General features: G+C 39.2%; 1 protein-coding gene across 1 annotated transcript in view; it reads left to right on the top strand.

Moving 5' to 3' along the window:
• Positions 1-22,193, top strand: part of ST6GAL2 (ST6 beta-galactoside alpha-2,6-sialyltransferase 2) — an 87,118-nt gene extending 64,925 nt beyond the window's left edge. Inside the window, exon 6 of the mRNA XM_053920817.1 lies at positions 21,480-22,193. Coding sequence (XP_053776792.1) covers positions 21,480-21,736 — 257 coding nt within the window. The 3' untranslated portion in view covers positions 21,737-22,193. The remainder of the gene's footprint in view (positions 1-21,479) is intronic.
• The last annotated feature ends 584 nt before the right edge of the window (positions 22,194-22,777 follow it).

Here is a 22,777-nt window from a genome sequence, read left to right on the forward strand (position 1 = left end):
ATCATTCAGGTGATAGGCACTTGGCTCACTGGGCGAACCCAGAATTCTACCTTTATCCTTTTTGTTTCTTTGAAAAGATAGCCACAAAATTTACTCCCATGATGGACTCATTTTATCTCTTAAAAACTTAGTGTAAATGGCATATGTAATGGCTGACTGTAAATACCTTCTTAAAAGTGGATTTTTGCCCTGGCTGGTGTGGCTCAGTTGGTTGGAGTGTTGTCCTGTGCACTGGGGGGTTGGGAGTTCAATTCCAGGTTGGGGCACATGCCTGGGTTGCAGATTTGATCCCTGTTCTGGGCACATGTAGGGGGCAGCCTGTTGATGTTTCCCGCTCTCACCAATGTTTCTTCTCTCTCTCTTTCTCTCTCTCTCTCTCTTTCTCTCTCTCTCTCTCTTTCTCTCTCTCCTCCACCCCTGGCCTCTCTTTTTAGAATCAATGAAAATATTTTTTTTACAGTGGATTTTTGTTGGTTTGGTGGTTGGTTACTTCTATCTTGGGAACCAAGTTCTTGGATATATTGATTAGTGGGGTATAAGTTTGGGAAACAGAAAGCAAGCTCTCAACTCTTCATGGATTTCAGGAAATCAGCCTCTCACTAGTATTTGAGCAGATGGTTCAGCAAGTGCCTTTTGTTCAGGAAGTATAACATCCTTTTGCACCTTCATTAGTAACCTGCAGCCTGGCACCAGCATACTCCTTGATGGCACACAAATCTTGTGGTCTTGCCTTGTTGGGTAGAAACTGGGGTGGAGGGTGGTGTGCTGGGAAAGGGAAGCAATTAATATTGAAGGGAAGATGAGTCTACAAGTAGTTTCTGTTCAGTGCACCTTTCTGAGTGTGTTTTTAGTGAGAGTGGGCCTGGAGATGCTTCTGCAGCAGCAATGTCTTGGTCACAGTGCCTGACTCACAGTGCTTTGCTTTTCTTGGGTTCTGTGGGATCTATGTATTTTGAGTTCCTATGGAGAAGACGTCTTTTGAGCAAAATGTCCTAGAACAATCAGATTTGGGTACAAATATTTGCAGCTAAATAAATTATTCTTGTTTTATCTACAAACGCAAAGACTACTCTCATAGAGAAAGGGCAACAAATTGTAGGATTTGATGAACATGTTGACCTAGCACTGAAGTAAGAACCTCATAATTTACTATGCTTTTTTATAATGGAACTTAATTAGAAATACATAATAATATTTATGTTGATGCAATATAAATACATTTTAATATTAAATGAATTAAACTATACTTTCATATCAAGCCTATTTAATGTTAATACAATCTTATTAGTTTTAATATCTATGATGCACACTGAAATTAGTCATCTCAAATTTCTAAATGAATATTTTTAAATCATGTTTTCTACCTTTTCAACACCATATTATCACAAACAATTTTATCAAACAAAATATTTTGAAGAATTATTATTAAAGGGATGAATATTTACTGCAATTAAAAAAGAAACCAAACTCAGTTGCACACTGATTACTGAATTATTTTCAAAGCATTTTAATATAACTGTGTAAATACATTTTGACTTTGGGTAACAAGGTCATTATATGGAAATTAGTGAAAACTTGACTTTTTAAGAAATCTCACTTTATTTACATAGGCACATCAAATGAGATCTAGATAGATTATTTCTCCTGACATAGCTATTGGTGAAAATCTTTCCATAAACCTTAAAAGAGAGAGTGACCCTGTCTTGCTTTATAAGATGTTTCTTTGCAACTTTTTTTTGAAGATTCTCCTTTGCAGGACCTCTAAGAAGGGGAGAACTCCATTATAATCAAATATTTAAACATCTTTTTTAAAATACCAAATAACTCCCCCACTCTCAGTAGGACATCCTGATTTTATTTTAGTCTATACTCTTCCAAATTTTGACCTTATCTAGATTTAGGTATCCTAAACGTTGTTGTAATCAATGAGGCTCCTTCGATTCATGGCACAACAGGTGCACCAGAGATGCTAGTTAGCTTTATGGATGCAGGGAGGAACAAAAGAATGGGAAGCTGTAACTTATGTCATCTTACAGACCCTCACCTACACTTCATCTGGTCTCCCATGTAAAAGGATACCCAACTCCTTCTGTGCTATTTTATGTGTGGTTAAAACCTTAGGTTTTGCAGAGACCAGAATCAAGTCACAGCTCAAACAGCCAACTACACATGTGATCTTAAGCAAGTTACTGAATGTATCCAAGCCTCAGTTTTTTCTACTAGAAAATGAAGATACTAATAATCTTTGGAGTATCATGTGCCTAGTACAATAGCTACAGATATTTTTATAGAAGGTCGGTGAGCTCACCAGGAGTCACAAAGCATGGCTGGGTTTGGTTGCCACCTGCATGAAGTAGGGCATTCAGCCAAGCCAGGAGGCACCAGCTTTACTCCCCAGGCTCATAGGCTGAGTGAGCACCATCAGGCAGACAGGCCTGGAGCTCAGGACTCGACCAGCAGTGCTGAGATGGGCTCACTGAAAATCTACCATTGACAGTATTTTTATTGTAGAAACCACCATCACCTCCCCCCACCCTTTTAAAAGGCAGCCACTATTGATTATAAGTACTATGTCTAAAATTCATAGAGCCCTGCCTGGTATGGCACAGGAGGTTCGATGTCATCCTGCAAACCAAAAGGTCACAGGTGCAATCCCCAGTCAGGGCACATGCCTGGGTTGTGGGCCAGATCCCCACTTGGGGGTGTGCGAGAGGCAGCTGATTGATGTTTCTCTTGTACATCCATACTTCTCTTCTTCTTCTTCTGCCTCCGTTCCCCTCTCTAAAAATAAATAATAAAATCTTTAGAAAATAAAATAAAATTTATAGATGTGAATACTATAATTTCAGCCTATTTAATATATGCACAAGAATAATATGCTTAACAGGTCATAGCTTCCTTTCTTTTTTCTGTTGTATGCTGCATTTGGGGTTCTGAGTTTTCAATATATCATTGAAACTCATGACTAACACAAAATAATAAGCCACAGAACATCCATATTTACGATTGTGTAAAATGTATCACAGTTATGTTGGCTAGAAAACTTCTTGCATTTCCCTATAAACAATGAATTGTGAATATGTTACCATCAAACAAATGAGCTAAAAATTGTCCTTCAAGTATTATTTTTCTCATTATGTAATTTTATTTAGTATAGTAGATGCTTCTTAAATTATTTTTTTATTACATGAGGTTTAAATTTCCAAACAACCTTTTAATTACTGATGTTTTGAGGCAATCTCACTCAAAAAAATACTTTTGTTCCTTAAATAGTCTTAAATATAGTTCTCATAAGTTTCCATTTTAAAATGAATTTATGGAGAAACCACAAAACTGCTGTTAGATTTCCATTAGACTGGCATATTCAGCACCCATAGGCTTTCACCCTCACCACTCATTGAGAAATATGTTTGCAGAGTCCTATTGGTCAATCTCAGAAATTCCTAATTTACCTGATATAAAATTTACATTCAGTAGTTACTGGAAGTAATAGAAGCCACTATTTTTTTAGTCACCAGCTTTATGTTCTATTTATAAATAGCTTATTTCACATGTTGAAAAAGTATGTTCATCAAGGAGAAAATTCTATTTTTTCTTTATTTTTGTTGTTTACACTATTATGGATGCCCTCATTTCGTCTCCATCTTGTCTCCTGTCCTCTTCTCACCTTCCCTGTGGCCATCACCACAATGTTGTCTGTGTCCATGGTTTATACATATATGATCTTCAACTAATCCCTTCACCTTCTTTTATCCAGTCCCCATCCCCCAACAGCTGTCAGTGTGTTCCATGTATCCATGTCTCTGGTTCTATTTTGTTCCTCAGTTTATTTTGTTCACTAGATTCCACAAATAAGTGAGATCATATGGTATTTGTCAAAGGGAAAATTCTATTATTTTTAACAATTTTGGCTATTACGTTAAATATTGCTAGCTAAAAGCAAGATAATTTTAGTGTAATCACAGTAAAGAAAGTTAAAGGCTAAATTATTATTTTTAAAATATATTTATTGATTATGCTATTACAGTTGTCCCATCCCCCCCTCACTCCACTCCATCCTGCACACCCCCTCCCTCCCACATTCCCCCCTATAGTTCATGTCCATGGGTCATACTTATAAGTTCTTTGGCTTCTACATTTCCTATACTATTCTTACCCTCCCCCTGTCTATTTTCTACCTACTATTTATGCTACTTATTCTCTGTACCTTTACCTCCTCTCTCCCCCTCCCACTCCCCTATTGATAACCCTCCATGTGATCTCCATCTCTATGGTTCTGTTCCTGTTCTAGTTGTTTGCTTAGTTTGCTTTTGTTTTTGTTTTAGGTGTGGTTGTTAATAACTGTGAGTTTGCTCTCATTTTTACTGTTCATGTTTTTTTATCTTCTTTTTCGTAGGTAAATCCCTTCAACATTTCCTATAATAAAGGCTTGGTGATAATAAACTCCTTTAACTTGACCTTATCTGAGAAGCACATTATCTGCCCTTCCATTCTAAATGATAGGTTTGCTGGATACAATAATCTTGGATGTAGGCCCTTGCCTTTCATGACTTGGAATACTTCTTGCCAGCCCCTTCTTGCCTGTAAGGTCTCTTTGGAGAAATCAGCTGATAGTCTTATGGGAACTCCTTTGTAGGTAACTATGTTCTTTTCTCTTGCTGCTTCTAAGAGTCTCTCCTTCTGTTTCATCTTGGCTAATGTAATTACGATGTGCCTTGGTGTGTTCCTCCTTGGGTCCAGCTTCTTTGGGACTCTCTGAGCTTCCTGGACTTCCTGAAAGTCTATTTCCTTTGCCAGATGAGGGAAGTTCTCCTTCATTATTTGTTCAAATAAGTTTTCAATTTTTTGTTCTTCCTATTCTCCTTCTGGCACCCCTATAATTCAATGTTGGAACGTTTCAAGATGTCCTGGAGGTTCCCAAGCCTCTCCTCATTTTTTTGAATTCTTGTTTCTTCATTCTTTTCTGGTTGGATGTTTCTTTCTTCCTTCTGGTCCACACCGTTGATTTGATTCCCAGTTTCCTTCCCATCTATTGGTTCCCTGTACATTTTCGTTTGTTTCTCTTAGCATAGCCTTCATTGTTTCATCTAATTTGTGACCAAATTCAACCAATTCTTTGAGCATCCTGATTACCAGTGTTTTGAACTGTGCATCTGAGAGGTTGTCTATCTCTTCGTTGCTTAGTTGTATTTTTTCTGGAGCTTTGATCTGTTCTTCATTTGGGCCTTTTTTTTTTTTTTAGTCTTGGCACACCTGTTACATAGGGGCGGAGCCTTAGGTGTTCACCAGGGCAGGGTAATGCTGGTCGCTGCACTTTGACGCTGTACGTGGGGGAGGGGCCGAGGGAGCAATGGCACCTGCTCCACTCTCTGCCGGATTTCAGTCACTTCCTCCGCTACCCACAATCAAACCGGGCCCCTCTGGTGCTTGTTCCTGAGTGGGCGGGCTTGTGCACACTCTACGCCCCTGGGGGTCTCTCCAACAAACTCTCCTGTGAGGCTGGGTGTTTCTATTGCTGCTGCCTCAACCCCCATGGGTGTTTTCAATCAGAGGTTTGAGGCTTTATTTCCCCGAGCTGGAGCCCTGGGTTGGGCAGTCTGTTTCACTCCCCCACTGTTCCACCTGGTTTATCTGTGTGCGAATGTGGGGCCATAGGGTCTGCTGGTGGTCACGCTGCCTGCCCTGTTCGTTCCACAATCTGCCATGTCTCTGGGTCCGGCCCCGTTGCCATGAGTCCCCTCCGCCCCAGCTGCCTGTCTCCGTCCCTCCTGCTGGTCTGGATGAATGTTTCTTCTATATTTCCTTGGTTGTTGGACTTCCGTGTGGTTCGATTTTCTGTCAGTTCTGGTTATTTTTTGTTTTTAAATTGTTGTTGTCCTTCTTTTGGTTGTGCAAGGAGGAGCATGTGTCTATCTACGCCTCCATCTTGGCCGGAACTCCAAGGCTAAATTATTAAACTATACTAGACTCTGAAAACACATCAAATACATCGATACATGCAAAGTAGAGTTTTGTAGAAGGAACCTCATTCATTCTGAATTTGTGATAATCAGAACATGGGATGAAGCTTGCTTTTTATCCACATTGTGGAGCAAATAAGTATATATACTGCTTGTTATGCTGAGTTATATAATGTGACATTTTATTAAGACCGGTTGAAATGCTTTTAAAATGGTTTGATAATTATACTGCATTATACAATATTTTAAAACATGCAGTTTGGCACATGAATGCCTCTTGAGTCATAATTGCCTGGAAAAATTTATACTTTTTTTTTCCCTTAAATGAATCCCTAGTATGGACTCATTTGTAAAATCTGGCCAAAGAAATATAACATTAATTGAATTATGTTTAATTATTATGAAAAACTGGCCATCTGCCCATTTGACTGGTTTGTAAAAGTACATGAAAAGGTGTCTAAATATTAATCTGCCCGTCAAAAACTACAGCTCCACATAAAAGCAGTAAAATTTTATTATTGATGAAAGCAGTTTCTTTTTGGCAGCCAATAAACAAAATTATTTCACATAAAATTTCTTTAAGTAGTTTTGAAAAAATTATTTACTGAATAGCACAGCATTAGGTGATTTGTATTCTTATTTTGGGAGGAATCCTGAGCAGTTAGTTATAAGAGAAGAAATGAAAAAAATAGTATTAACATATTAGCATAACCAGATGTGAATTCCCCATGTTGATCTAGCATGGGGAAATTATTACAAAGTAACATGATATTTTGAATTTATACATATATGGTATCTGTGCAGAAAAACCTGACATGATAGGCCTGCCTGCTGATGCTTAGGAAGGCCTGCTTCCAAGGTTGACATCTGGGAACTTGGACATGGGAAGGGTTTCCACTCCGGTAACTGATCAGATAAGAGTGGTTCACTGTGTCTAGACTGTTTATTTAAGCAATGTGGCTTATACTGAGCACCTGCTTTCCTTATGGGAGTCTGGATTTGGTTTATGCCAGACAAAGACTGCCTATGTGACCAGCTCCCAGTGAAAATCTTGAGTACTGAGTCTCTAAGAAGCTTTCTTGGTTGGCAGCATTTCACATGTGTTCCTGCGGTAATTAAGTAAACCCGTGGGGATTCTGGAAGCTTGCTCCTGGTTCCCCTGAACTTTTCTCCCCACGTGACTTTTCCTTTGCTGATATTGCCTTGTATACTTTTGCCATAATAAATCATAGCTGAGTATGATTATGTGCTTATATAGTCATCACACCCAATCATAAATCCTAGGGTTGGTTGGGGACTCCCAACATGGGACCCTATTGGTGGTATTTCAGAGACCATCTGAAAACCATGTGTTGTTGGTAGTTGTACCATTTGTGAGTGTCAGGGCTCAGCACCATAGCACTTCAGCAGAGAGGCTATTTAAACCCAAACATTTTTCTCAGTACAATATTTAACATACTTCCTTCAAGTCACCCTAAGAATTTTACCTTATATGCTTAGCCTCTGTTTTTAAATTTAAAGGTTAATTCTTTAGTATAATTTGTTAATTGTTTCTTTTTAATTTAAACATTAGGAGATGTTTAAATTAAATTTTAAATTAAATGTTTAAATTTTCTAAATGTAGAGTGGTCTTTACAGAAAGAGCATATTATTGCATCCCCCATTTTCTCTCCAACATTGTTCTTTTTAAAAATTTTTATTTCTACTGTTGTTTACAGTTGTCCCCATTTTTCCCCCATTGCTCTCCCCTGCCCTGCTCACATCCCCTCCCACATTCAATCCTCCCCACCACTGTCCTTGTCCATGGGTCCTTTTTACATGTTCCTTGACTTGACCCTTCCCCATCTTTCCCCTGGTAGCCCCATACCACTCCCTTCTGGTCACTGTGAAGTTTGTTCTTTATTTCCAAGACTATTGTTCTATTTTGCTCCCTTGTATGCTTTGTTGATGAGATTCCACATATAGGTGAGATCATATGGTATTTGTCTTTTGCCACCTGGCTTATTTCACATAGCATAATACTCTCCAGTTCTATCCATGCTGTCACAAAAGGTAAGAGTTCCTTTTTTCTTTCTGCTGCATAGTATTCCACCGTGTAAATGTACTACAGTTTTTTGATCTACTCATTTACTGATGGGCACTTAGGCTGTTTCTAACACTCAGCTATTGTAAATAATGCTGCTAAGAACATTGAGGTACATAGGTTCTTTTGAATTAGTGTTTCAGAATTCTTAGAACATAATCCCAGCAGTGAAATTTCCAGGTCAAAAGGCAGTTCTATTTTTAGTTTTTTGAGGAAATTCCACACTGTTTTCTACAGTGGCTGCACCAGTCTGCATTCCCACCAACAGTGCACTAGGGTTCCCTTTTCTCTACAGCCTCACCAGCACTTATTGTTTGTTGATTTGTTTATGTTGGCCATTCTGACTGGTGTGAAGTGGTTTCTCATTGTGGTTTTAATTTGCATATCTCTGATGGCTAGTGATGCTGAGCATCTTTTCATATGTCTCTAGGAACTCTGTATGTCCTCCTTGGAGAAGTGTCTCTTCAGATCCTTTGCCCATTTTTTAACTGTATTGTCTGTCTTCCTCGTGTGGAGTCGTATGAGTTTTTTCTATATTTTAGAAATCAAACCCTTGTCCATGGTATCATTGGCAAATATGCTTTCCCGTATGGTTTGTTCCCTTTTCATTTTACTGATGTTTTCTTTAGCTGTGCAGAGCTTTTTAATTTGATGCAGTACCATTTGTTTATTTGTTCTTCTTCCTCAAAATTGCTGAAGCTATCCACAGTTGCTTATGGTTCCATATATATTTTTGAAATATTTGTTTGATATCTGTGAAATATGTCATTGGTATTTTAATAGTGATTGCATTGAATCTATAAATTGCTTTGGGTAGTATGGACATTTTAATGATGTTAATTATTCCAGTCCATGAACATGGTATATGCTTCCCTTTATTTGTGTCTTCCTTAATTTCTTTCTTCACTGTTCTGTAGTTTTCTAGAAGGTTTCTGAGTACAGGTCTTTTACCTCCTTGGTTAGGTTTATTCCCAGGTACTTTATTTTTCTTCTTTCTATAATAAACAAGATTTTTTTCCTAATTTCTGTTTCTGATATTTCATTGTTGGTATCAAAAATGCCTTTGATTTCTGAATATTGACTTTGTATCCTGCCATTTTGCCCAATTCACTTACTAGGTGGAGTAGTTTTTTAATGGAGTCTATAGGGTTTTCTATGTACACCATCTGTCATCTGCAAACAATGACAGTTTTACTTCCTTCTTTGCAATTTGGATGTCTTTTATTTCTTTTTCTTTTCTGTGGCTAGAACTTCTAATACTATGTTGAAGAGAAGTAGTGAAAGTCGTCACCCTTGTCTTGTACCTCGTCTTTGGGGGAAAGCCCGTTGAGTATGATGTTGTTTGGAGGTTTCTCATGTATGGCCTTTATTATATTGAGGTGTGCTCCCTCTACTCCCACTTTGCTGAGTGTTTTTTAATCATAAACAGGTGCTGTACCTTATCAAATGCTTTTTCATATTATGTTTATTGATTTAGAAATATTGTGCCATCCTTGTATCCCTGGAATGAATCCCACTTGATCATGTTGTACGATCTTTTTAATGTATAGCTGGATGCAGTTTGTCAGTATTTTTTTTCAGGATTTTAGCGTCTATCTTCATCAGCGATATTGGACTGTAGTTTTGTTTCTTTCTTCTGCCTTTATCTCATTTTGGGATTAAGAAGATGCTGGCTTCATAAAAAGAGTTTGGTAGTCTTTCTTTTTCTTGGATTTTTTTGGAATAGTTTGAGAAGAATAGGGGTTAGCTCTTCCTTAAATGTCTTGTGAAATTCTCCTGTTAAATAGTCCAGTCCCCGGCTTTTGTATGCTGGGAGTTTTTTGATTACTGCTTCAATATCACTAGCTGTTATTGGTCTGTTCAGACTTTCTGCTTCTTCTTCCTTCAGGTTTGGAAGACTATATGTTTCTAGAAATTTGTCCATTTCATCCCACTTTTCAAATCTCTTGGCATATAGTTGTTCATAGTAATTTCTTATAATCCTTTGTGTTTCTGTGGTATCAATTGTAATTTCTCCTCTTCACTTCTGATTCACTTGTCTATTTCATTTATCTTTTGAAAATACCAGCTCCTGGATTTATTGATCCTTTGAATTGTTCTTTTAGTCTCTATGTCATTTATTTCTACTCTGATCTTGATTATTTCCTTCCTTCTACTCACTGTGGGCTTTGTTTTTGTTCCTCCATTTTTTGTAGATGTAGGGTTGATGCAGTCATCAGCAAGCAGTGTCCATGGCATTGTGGCTGAGACAAGACAAATTCACATGAACTATCGAGTCCTGTGGAGGAAAAGGGATGGCACAGTCACTCTCTCAAGGGGAGGGTGCCTGGGAGCACCTTGGCCACTCTTGCTAGAGGAGAGCACCCCAACCCTTGCCTTGACAGGCTTTTACTGGCTTAATTTGCATAGGAATACAGGGCGTATACGTAAAGCTCATCAACCATTATCAGGCAGTAATAATAAAATAGATTACATTCAAAGAACTCTGAGGGCTTATTTTGAGTCAGGGTTAGATAGCTAAAGGACCATAAAACTTTGGGGAAACAAACTCATTTCATGCTTGGACCCTTATTTAAATTGAGGGTATTAGCAAGGCAAGTTTCACAGGATTTTATGCATTCTTTCTCAGGCCTGATCGCCCCGGGGAACCCACCCTTTCCAGCACAGGGCCACACCCACCTCCAGCATCTTTCAGGCTTAGGTCAAGCAGGGGAAGTAAGGCAGCCAAGAGATTAGGAGACTTCTTGCAGACAGAGTGAGAACTCAGGCCATGTCAAAGCTGAGGGGCAAGGGTCCATCACCCCCTTTCTCTATAGCCCCCCAAGTCCTTCCCTGAGGGCCCCCTTATGACTGTGCCTGTCTTAGGTCGTCCCTCCCTTGAGGAATCCTACCCATCATTGGCTAACCAGTCATGCACTGGGGCCAGGCAGGGTGAAGAAAAGTGGGCAGAGGTGGTGCACCTGCCAGGGAGATAAGCTTTATCTCCTTAGTGGCTTAGGGTCCCAAGGTCTCTCACTCAGCCTTAGCCATTGGGGGTTACAGTCTCTGAAACCAGGCAGGGCAGTTCCCAACATACAGTTAGGTTGTTTATATGAAAGTTTTCTATCTTTTTTGGTAGGCCTGTATTGCTGTGAGTTTCCCTCTCAGGACTGCCTTCACTGAGTTCCATAAGTTTAGGGCTGTTGTGTGTTCATTTTCATTTGTTTCCACAACCTTTTTGTTTATTTCCTTGGTCTCATTGTTAACCCACTCACTCATCGTTTAATAACATGTTATTCAGTCTCCATGAACTTAACTGGTGTTGAGTTTTTTCCTTTAGGTTGGTTTCTACTTTCAAGCCACTGTGGTCTGAGAAAATGCTTGATGTGATTTCATTTGTCTTGAATTTGTTGAGGCTTGTTTTGTGTCCTATCATGTGGTCTATTTTTGAAAATGTTCCACATGCATTTGAAAAACAATGTGTATTTTGCTTATTTGAGGTAAAAGGTTCTGTACATCAATTAAGTCCATTTGATATAGTGCATCCATCAGTGCCACAATATCCTTGTTGCTTCTTTCTTTGGAAGATCTGTCCATTGTTGACAGTGGGGTGTTAAAATCTCCTACTATAAGTGTGTTGCTATCTATATCTTTCTTTAGTCCTTCAAGATTTCCTTATATATTTGGGTGCTCCTATGTTTGGTGCATATATGTTTATAATGTTTATATATTCTTGATGGATTCTACCCTTGAGTATTATTAAGGGTCCTTCTGTGTCTGTTTTTATGGCCTTTGATTTGAAATCCATTTTGTCTCATATAAGTATTGCAACCCCAGCTTTTATTTCCTGTCCATTTTCTTGGAAAATTTTCTTCCAACCCTTCACTTTCAGTCTGTGTAGGTCCTTTGTTCTGAGATGGGTCTCTTGTAGGCAGCATGTGTGGGGGGCAGGTTTTCTTATCCATTCAACTAACCTATGTCTTTTGATTGGAGCATTTAATAATAACATTTAAGGTTATTATTAATAGGTATTCACTGCCATTTTTCCCCTTTGTACCTGTGTTCTCTCTCACTCGTTTTCTTCATCTTCTTAAAGCAGTCCCTTTAGCATGCCTTGAAATTTGGTTTGGTGGATATGTATTCTTTTAGCCTTCTTTTGTTAGAGAAACTTTATATTTTGCCTTCCATTTTAAATGAGAGCTTTGCAAGCCTTTGGCAAGCCTTTGCTTTTCATTACTTGGAATATTTCTTACCATTCTCTTCTGGTTTCTACTGTTTCTGTTGAGAAATCAGCTGCTAGCCTTATTAGAGCTCCCTTGTATATTAATATCTGTTTCTCCTGTGCTGCCCTTAAGTTCTCTTTTTGTCTTTGAAATTTTCCATTTTTTTAAAGACTTCATTTATTTATTTTTGGAGAGAGGGAAAGGGAGAGAGAAAGAGAGGGAGAGAAACCATAATGTGTCATTGCTTCTCACGTGCCCCCTACTGGGGACCTGGCCCGCAACCCAGGCATGTGCTCCAGACTGGGAATAGAACCAGTTGCCCTTTGATCCACAGGCTTGTGCTCAACCACTGAGCCATACCAGCCAGGGTAAAGTTTGCCATTTGAATTATGATGTGTCTTAAAGTGGGCCTCTTTGAGTTCATTTTGATTGAAACGTTCTGGGCTTCCTGGACTTGCAAGACTTTTTCTTTCATCAAGTTAGGGAAATTTTCCATCATTACTTTTTCAAACAGGTTTTCTATCCCTTTCTCATCCTTTTCTCCTTCTGGAATCCCTATAATAAAGATATTATCAAGTTTCATGTTGTCCTGCAGCTCCTTTAACCCCTCTTTGTTATTTTTGATTCTTTTTTTCCTCTGTCTAGGAATTTTTTTCTACCTTGTGCTCCAGTTTGTTGATTTGATTGTCTGCCTGCTTTTAATCCTTATATTGTGTTCTTCAGTTCAGAAATTGTATTCTTCATTTCCTCCTACCTCTTATCGATGATTTCTTATTTCCTTTTCATGCTGATGTAGTTCACAGTAAGTTCCTTATAGCTTCCCTGTAGTTCTTTCTAATTCTCACTGAGCTCATTAAGCATCCTTATAACCATTGTTTTGAACTCAATGTCTGATAGTTTACTTAACTCTATTTTATTTAGCACTCTTTCTAGGTATTACTCCTTTCCTTTTGATTGGGTGTTGTTTCTTTCTCTCACCATTTTAGGGGAGACTCTTCCTGTTTGTTCTGTTCTCAAATTGATATACTTTGACTCCCTGTCTTTGTGGTGTGAACTTCTATGGTAGGAAACCTGTGGAGTTCAGTGGTGTAATCTCCTTTATCTCCTGAACTTGATAGCCTTAGGATGCCCTTTATGCTCTTTATGTTGCCTCTCTGGAATGTAATTGGGTTTTGATGCTGCATCATTCTTTGTTGGGTCTTTCCCTCTAGCTGGCTGACTGAGAGTCACTCCACTCACCATGTCTTATATGCTGTTGTGCAGAGAAAACAGAACAAAACCACACAGCCCAAGAAACAAACCCATATCTGCAAAAATAACTCCCACCCACAGTCCCACTATCAACAACAAATGAATCATTATTAATAAGGATATAAAGACATTAAGAGTATTATAAGAAAGAAGCAGCAAATATGAGACGACTGAAAGAAAAATGATTTTGAGAGGGTAACAGGAGGAGCACTAGTAAGAGTAGGGAAGCAGAGCAATGCAAAGAGAGAAAGTAAAAGTTATATCATAAATAAAGAAGGGAATTAAGAAGGCAGAATGGAGTAAGAGAAGGGAAGCATATAGTATTAGGTTTAAAAAGAAAATTTAAAAAAATAATGTGAGAGAGGGAATAAAAAAAAAAAGTAAATTAAAAAAGTAGGAATTGAATTGGAGAAAAAGATCCACCACAGCATTATCAACAACAAATGAATTAACATTAATGTAGGTGGGGTGGGAATAAGAGGGAAAAAAGAAAGAAAAACTTAAAAGATGTCTAGAGGAAAAGGAAGTGATTTGAGATGATAGGGAGAGAGGAAATACTAAGAGTCAGGAATGAAAACCAGGCTAAGACAGGAAAAAATTAAAATTTGAGACAAAAAAACAAAAGAGCTAGATGAAAGAAAAATATAGAGAAAAAAAAACAGATTAAGACAGTGAAAAGTTAAAATATGACACAAAAAAAGAACAGGTAGAATGAACGCTGAATGAAGTAGGAGAGAGGAATAGCAACATTTGAGATTTGAAATACAAGAATGGTGAAGATCTGGAGATAAAATTGAAAAATGCAACCACAGCTACCCTCTCCACAATGCAACGAGCAAAAATTACTGGAGGTGGAGAAAGAACACAGGTATTTTAAGAGCAGGAAAAAGAATGTAAGATGTCCATTGATAAGAAAATTGGTTTTGAGAGGCTCGACAGGGAGAAATAGTAAGAGTGTGAAAGTTCTAGCAAGAGAGAAAAGAAAATTTAAAATGAAAATGATACGAGGAAAGAAGAAGGTAAAACAGGATAAGAGAAGGGAAGAGCAAAATATGAGAAGTGAAGTAAACTATAATATAAAGTCTAGTGACTTAATATTTACAAACTTGAAGGACAAAAAATGAATGTTAAAAAACTATATAGGAAACAAAACATCGCCAATCATGGGGAAGACCACAGTGGATTTTGTCTAGTAGCATCTAGAATTTACCACTGTTTTTTTTCTTTCTGGATCTGTCTCTGTTGATGTCAGATGGTGTCCCAGTCTGGCCTTAGGCAACCTGTTTGAGACTACCAGGGATCTACTGTCTGTGGCTGAGTCCTTCAGTTGTTAATCTAGTCACTCTGTACTCTGCAGTCAGGCTTAAACTCTACAGGGAGGGGCATAGTATCTCCGGGGGTGGAGCTACTGCTTCCCTTCAGGCTGATGCCACTCGGAAGGGAGTGGTCTGCCTGAGCAAGATGGCTCCTCCAGTATGGGGGATGACTCAGCACTGGGGTCCTGGCAGCTGCTCTCTCAGTTCTTTCCCCAAAACCACCATCCCCAGTCTCTCCTCAAGCATCTCTAGTCCACTCTGGCCCCCTTTGTTGGAGCTCAGGGTAAGTGGCTGCATATGAAAATTTTGTTTTGGTCCTTTAAATGGTTCTTTGCATCTCCAGCCATCCATCTCTGACAGAGAGAAACCCTGCTGCTTTTTGCAGCTGGATGTTATCTGTGTAGTTTTTCAGCACTGGTGCTATAGGCTGGGGAGCCCAGATTCAAGTTTAGACCCCACACTTCTCAAGGGGATCCCCCCAGCTGCTGAAATATCCCTCCAGCACTTCCCACCACACTCCCTGCCAGTTACATTGTATGAAAGCTGTTTCTTCTGTCTGTCCATGGTTATAAGGCTTCTCTCTCACTATTGTTCAGTTGTTTATTCAGCATGATTTTTCCAATTTAGTTGTAATTCCATATTGGTCCTGAGAAGATGTTAGTGTGACTTCCACTCATTCTTCCACCATCTTGGATCCTAATTGCTTTTATTAAAGAAACATTTTCTAGCCCTGGTTGGGTGGTTCAGTCAATTGGAGCATCATCCTATACACCAAGTTGTGGGCTTGATCCCCAGTTGGGGTGCATAGAGGATGCAAAGAATTGATGTCTCTCTCTCTAAATATATATATATACATATATATATATATATATGTATATATATATACACACACACACACACACACAATAAGAAATCAAAAAAATATCCTGGGTGAGGATTAAAAAAGAAGAAAAAATAAATATTTTCTAAATTCCCGATCATTAGCCCAGTTTAATAAATGTTGGATTTAATTGAAGAGGTCTCCAACAGTACTTGAAGGCTCTGGTCTTTCCTAATCCTGTCCTATCCCTGCCTCCCTGCAGTATTTACTCCCCACACCCCCATACCCTAATATACATACTCAGAACTGTGCCAGAGAAGAAATTTCATCTGGAAGATTTTATGTATTTCCAAGCGCTGTTAATAATTCTTAAGAAAACTAATGTATAGATTTATCCACATTTAAGAATGATTTTTAGTATTTATTATATGATAAAGTCTGCATCTAAACTCAAATTTATGTGTAATAATGGCCTGAATAAATTAAAAAGTAGAGTATGCATATACTAAAAGAAATGACTGTGCTGTCTGAAAAATAGTTTAAAATAATAAATAAATTCTCTACCTTTGGTACCATAAATCTTGTTCATTTTTCACATGTACCCAATGAGCTATAAATTGATTTTCTTTTTGAAGGTACTACCATACTAATTTTGCTATCATTTGACTGCTATTTAAATACTTAGAGCAGATTCTGCTACTACTTAAATTTTAGGATATTTGGCCAAGGCTTGTGGTTATAGGAAGCCACACATTCATATAAGAGCACAAAATGATGTGGGAAACCATTGTTGCTAATTCTGTTTCAGATAGGCAGAAATCAGGAGGAATTATACAGATAACTCAAGATGAGAAGCCACACTTTCTTACCCTCTGTTGGCCTTCATTTTGGACTATCATGAAGTAACTGACAAGTTCCTATATTTCTGAAGCTGTAACAGGGGTGACCAACCTTTTGGCATCTATGGGCCACACTGGAAGAAGACTTGTTTTGGGTCACACAGGAAATACATTGCAACATGTAATCACATACACAAAATATCTCATAATATTTTAAGTAAATTTACGATTTTGTGTTGGTCTGCATTCATAGCCATCCTGGGCCACATGCAGCCCGTGGTCTATGGGTTGGACACCCCTGCTCTAGAAGTTATTTTAAAATATAAAATATTTATGAAATTGCTCAAATGTACCTATTTACTTACAGAAAAACCATAACTTTTTTGCCTAGACTTATAACAATAGCTATATTCTATATTTAGCATATACATGATTTTAAATGCAATTAACTAGCAGGAAGAGTAAAAATTTTCTCTGGAAAACTTAAAAAAAGATCAGATTCAGGCATCTAATAGACCTCTGAGACCAAGATAACAGACATCAAGGATGTCTAGGGAAACCACCCAGAGTTCTTGGGTGTGTTAGCTGTCTATCACATAGAATGTCTAGCTACTTTGAGGCAGCCTGGTGACCCCTTCCGGCAGAGTTTTTCAAAGAGTATGTGTATTAGGCCAGCATGGCCCTCCAAACATGGTCAGTGGGCCAGCATTGGGCCAGGAATGCTTGTTATTGGTCTACAACGAGATCAGTATAGAAATTGAAAGTATTTAGAAATCTCTATAGAAATTTGACAAAGAATGTCATCCAAATATGTGATAATTTCTCTAATAATTAATTGTTTTGTATTTTACAAAAGCATTGCTCTGTGATGGATTAAAATTTTCTTAAGCGGGCTTTCACCACAGATAGTTTAGGAGTGCTTGTTAAAAATTCAGTTTCCTGGACACCAACATAAGCCAATGGGATCTAAATCTCTGGGAATGGGGACAAGTCCCAGGAATCTTCATTTTAACAAGCTGCCCAAGTCATTAATTTCAGGCTGAAGTTTGAGAACTGCTTTAGGAGGAGGAACAACAAACTCACTAACATATTTCTTAAGTATAACAATACCTTTTAAAGGCTATCCACTTTAAGAACCAGAGTTTCAAAGAAAGCAGCTCATATACAATTGACTGCAATCCCCATGGACTATATCTTAGTACAGTTCCACTGCTAGTTTATGAGATAGATGCCTTTGTGCCAAACACCCTTGAGGCCTCTTCAGGCAAATGGTAATAATGTACTGGTGCATAATGTGCTGGACTTGACCCCATCCTAGGATCCTTGACCTCCTTTTTCAGAACTGGCACAAGTACACACCAGACACAGGGGAGGGAAGCAGTCAGTGCTGGACCATGACCAAGAACTTGTTACGTAGCTCTTCTTAGGAAACACTGAAGCCATTCTCCCTCCACAGACACAGATCCTGATCCCCTCATGGAGAGTGAATGTACACATCACAGGGATTCTTGTTTGTTGCAGTTTAAAGTAACCGGGAATAAAAGGAGAATTTAATTCTCCCTGGACACTTAGCTTTCTCATTCTCTGTGTCAATTCTTTATAGATGATTTTGTGAGGAATAGAAAAAATGTTCATAGAGCAGTAATTGCTTCTCAGAAGGAGGTATTTCTGCCTTCTGTTTTGTTCTTCGGTTGCTGCAGTTGCTGTTGCCCCTTTTATCCTGGCTCTACTAGTTTGAAGTCAATACAAACGATTACTACAAGAAGTTTGAAGAACTTGAATTAAGCGCCAGCTCTTCTGAGTTCTGGGCTAGAGGCTGGGCTATAGCTGTTTGAGACACTCACGGGCGCTGTTTGGAACTGCAGCCTAGAGGAGTTCTGGCCAAGATGAAGACCTAGATACAAATGTTTTGCTTCCTCACACAACCAAAAGAAGGATAACAACCAATTTAAAAACAATAAACAACCAGAAGTGCCAGAAAATCAAACTGCATGAAACTCCACATCCAAGGAGTTAAAGAAACATTCATCCAGACCAGTAGGAGGGTCAGAAATAGGAGACGGGCAGCCAAGCAGAGAAGAAGCATGGCAAGGAGGTGGACCCAGCAGGCAAGGTGGGGCTGGCTAAACAGGAAACTAAAGACTAAAACCTCTAGCTGTAAACTACTGCAGGGGTTGCGATGGCAAGAGAAACTCCCAGTCTCACAGAAAAGTTCATTGGAAAGTTCCAGCAAAGCTATCATTTAGAATGGAAGGGCTAGCTCAGAGCAAGCCAGTGACATTGTTCCCTCTCTGACCCCTCCCCCACAGACAGCACCACAACGCAGCAAAGAGGGTTGCCATGCCCTGGTAAATACCTAAGGATCCGCCCCCTTACAACATAACAGGTATGCCTAGACAAAGAAATATGGCCCAAATGAAAGAACAGATCAAAACTCCAGAAATAGAGCTAAGTGACGAGGAGATAGCCAACCTATCTGATGCAGAGTTCAAAACACTGGTAATCAGGATGCTCACAGAACTTACTGATCTTGGTTGCATAATGAAGGAAGAAACGAAGGCTACCCAAAGTGAAATAAAGCAAAATATGCAGGGAACCAAAAGTGAAAGGAAGGAAACCAGGACTCAAATCAACGATTTGGAACAAAAGGAAGAAATAATCATCCAACCAGAACAGAATGAACAAACAAGAATTCAAAAAAAAAAAGGATGAGAGGCTTAGGAACCTATGGGACAACTTTTAAGTACTCTACCATCCAAATCATAGGGGTGTTAGAAGGAGAAGAGGAAGAGCAAGAAATTGAAAATGTATTGGAAAAAATAATGAAGGAGAACTTCCCCAGTTTGGTGAAGGAAATAGACTTTCAGGAAGTCCAGGAAGCTCAGAGAGTCCCAAAGAAGTTGGACCCAAGGAAGCACATACCAAGGCACATCATAATTACATTACCCAAGATTAAAGATAAGGAGAGAATCTTAAAAGCAGCAAGAGGAAAGGAGAGAGTTACCCACAAAGTAGTTCCCATTAGCTTATCAGCTGATTTCTCAAAAGAAACCTTGCAGGCAGGAAGGGGGCTGGAAAGTATTCCAAGTCATGAAAGGCAAGGACCTACATCCAAGATTACTCTATCCAGCAAAGCTATCATTTAGAATGGAAGGGCAAATAAAGTGTTTTCCAGATAAGGTAAAGTTAAAGGAGTACATTATTAGCCCTTATTATGTGAAATGTTAAGGGAACTTATCTAAGAAATAGATCAAAAACTATAAACAGTAGGATGACAACAAATTTATAACTATCAACAACTAAACCTAAAAAACAAAAACTAAGCAAAAACCTAGAACAGGAACAGAACCAGAGAAATGGCGATCATATGGATGGTTATCATTGCAGATGGGGAGGGGGGAAAGGGGAGGAAGGTATAGGGAATAAGAAGTATAATTGGTGGGCATAAAATAGATGGGGGGAGGTTAAGAACAGTATAGGAAACAAGAAAGCCAAAGAACTTATATGTACAACCCATGGACATGAACTAAGGGGGTGGGGGAATGCTGGAGGGCAGGTGAGTGCAGGGCAAAGGGGGGATAAAAGGGAGAAAAAAAATGGGAAAACTGTAATAGCATAATCAATAAAATATACTTTAAAAAAACGAGGGAATTCTTTTTAGCCTGTGCTGCATACTCAGGTACCCACTCTCGGTGTGACTTCAAAACCGGTGTCCTTGGTGGTCTCTCTGGGCCCCACCTGAGTCACTATCACATTTGGCGAGCTCAAGGAAGGGGCTGTAGCTGGGCAATAAGTCAGCCATGGAAGAAGAGGAGGAAGCCAGTAGAATGGAGAGGAACTGACCAATAACTGGGAGTTTTGACATTAGCTTTTGGGAACAACTTTACTTCATGGATTTGAACAGAATAACCTTCTCTTTGTTAGGAATATGTTTTACTCTCAGCCACAGTACCTGTATCATGGCTGTCAGTCACATTTTCTAAAGTATTCTAACCAAGATACCATTGTTGTCTCTGGAACAGCTCCCTTTCTCCGGCTTCCCTTCCACCCCTTGTCTTTCAGGCTACCCTTTTAGGGTCAGGCCTCCCCTCCTCTGGGCAAGCTTTCTGGATCTCCTGTGCAAAATCAGGATCCTCTCTCTTAGGCCCCCTCTTTCTATTCTCATTTGGTATCCCTCATGCAGGACTTTCTCTGCTTGTGGGATTTTCATGATGCAAACAGGGTTAATTAATTAGAAACATGATCATCCTCTGCAGACAAATATTGCCTATAATAGGAACTAACTACGTGACTTTGTTTTTCCATAACAAGGGATACCTTTTTAATTAAAGGGATGTGCACATTTTTTTTAATGTTTAAAGGGTGTTAACAAGGTGGTGCTAGGAAAAGAAAGCCCGTTAGCCTAGATCACAAACTAGATTTGCTCAATGATGATTACATGTTATAGCTATCTATTTGAAACATTAAAATAAAGCAATTAAAGCAACTTTAATACAGCTCCAGTGAGAAAAGTAATTGTGTTAATATGAATCTTAAAAACTCTATGTTTACAACTCCATTTCTTTACATTCAGACAACTATATTATATTTAATTTATAGTCAGGCAATTATTTTATAATCAATTTTTTAACATGTTTTTTTGGAACAAAGCAGTTCTACCATTGCAAATCAGATGGAACCTGAGTGTAGAACGTGATACGTGATATTCTAACTCGGCAGATGAAAATCTGTCACTCACTAGATAGCAGGTCTTTAAGTTAAGTAACTGTGTCTTTTATTTTCTGTCCCACAGTAATCAACTGAACAAGTACATAGGCTAGCATTACATCTTAATGTGCCCCACGCCCCATGAACCAGTACACCCACTTACTGGAAGTTGGGACCCTGAAGTTGTAAAGATAAGAGTGCAGAGCAAGGGTTTTTTGCTACTGTCATTGCCCGCTACCACCATCCCAACATTCCCTTCCCATTTGGAGTTCATCAGGTTCCACTTTTCTCTTCACCTCAGGAATCCTCGTCATGATGTCCTTGTGCAGTGAGGTGCATGTGTATGAGTACATCCCATCCGTCAGGCAGACAGAGCTCTGCCACTACCATGAGCCCTACTACGACGCAGCCTGCACGCTGGGAGCATACCATCCACTGCTCTACGAGAAGCTGCTGGTGCAGCGCCTGAACACGGGTGCCGGGGCTGACTTGCGCCATAAAGGGAAGGTGGTCCTGCCGGGGCTGCGGGCTGTGCACTGCCCCACCCCCAGCTCGTGAAAAGGGACTCTTGGGAACCAATGTGCAATAAGGTACTACTGTTGTGCTGTAAGTCACAAAACAATACTTGAAGAATGTATTTTAGGAAATGTAGTCTTGTGACTTTTAAACTGCAATTTAGTGATGGCCACAAGAATTCTTCTTTATCTAAGCCATTGAGTATTTATTGCTGTTTTGAATATAATAATGGAATTACAAAGAAAAAATAGATCAAGAAAGATGCAAAAAAAGAAAAATAATAGCTGAAAAAAGGAGTATGTGTAAGAAAAATGTTAAGCTTTTCTTATGCCATGGACACTGCTTATCTGGGTCAGTTTCAGTGATACATCTAATATGAAGAAATGGTTTCTACCACAAAACAGTGACACTGAGGTACAGTATAACATCTGGTGTGTCACCTGTATGGGCATTCATCATTAAGGAGCCTAGAGTTTATGATGACTGTCTGAATTAGCACTCAGATGTATTCATTTTAACAGCAAAAATCTTTAGGATATCCTATGAGGTGCTTGTGTTTCCAAACCATTGCATTCACCATCTGTGCTTCCTAGTCCCCACTGAGTGATCTGCTCTTTGTATCAGGACACGTTTCTAAAATCACAGAGCACCCATGTTGAACAGTCCAAGAGCAAGCCAACCCTAGATTAGCACCTCTGAGGGGCCACTTGGTTTTCCTGCAGAATTTCCTTACTCAACTAGGAGTATCACCCAGGCAGAAAGCAACGTCACTGTCAAGTAACACAGTCATGAGGCTACAGGGTGGCCCTGGACAAGATGGTTCCAACTCCAGCATTCCCACCTTGTACCTTCTGCTCTGCCAGTCCTCCCCACGGCCTTCATAGTTACACACACTAAAGAGGACAACACTCCTGTGGGAGAGGGCTCCTTCCAGTCCAGAAGGAAAGGTTGCAGAGCAGTAACCCGGTGCTTCTGGGGATGCACACTTATGTCATTTATAAGGATTTCTTGCAGGTCAATATCAGCTATTGGAAACCCGGCATTAATTCTTCCTACAGTTGGACATTGAGGAACCCCATCCTT

The sequence above is a fragment of the Desmodus rotundus genome, chromosome 3 (genome assembly GCF_022682495.2).
Source record: "Desmodus rotundus isolate HL8 chromosome 3, HLdesRot8A.1, whole genome shotgun sequence".
NCBI classification, from domain to species: Eukaryota; Metazoa; Chordata; class Mammalia; order Chiroptera; family Phyllostomidae; genus Desmodus; species Desmodus rotundus.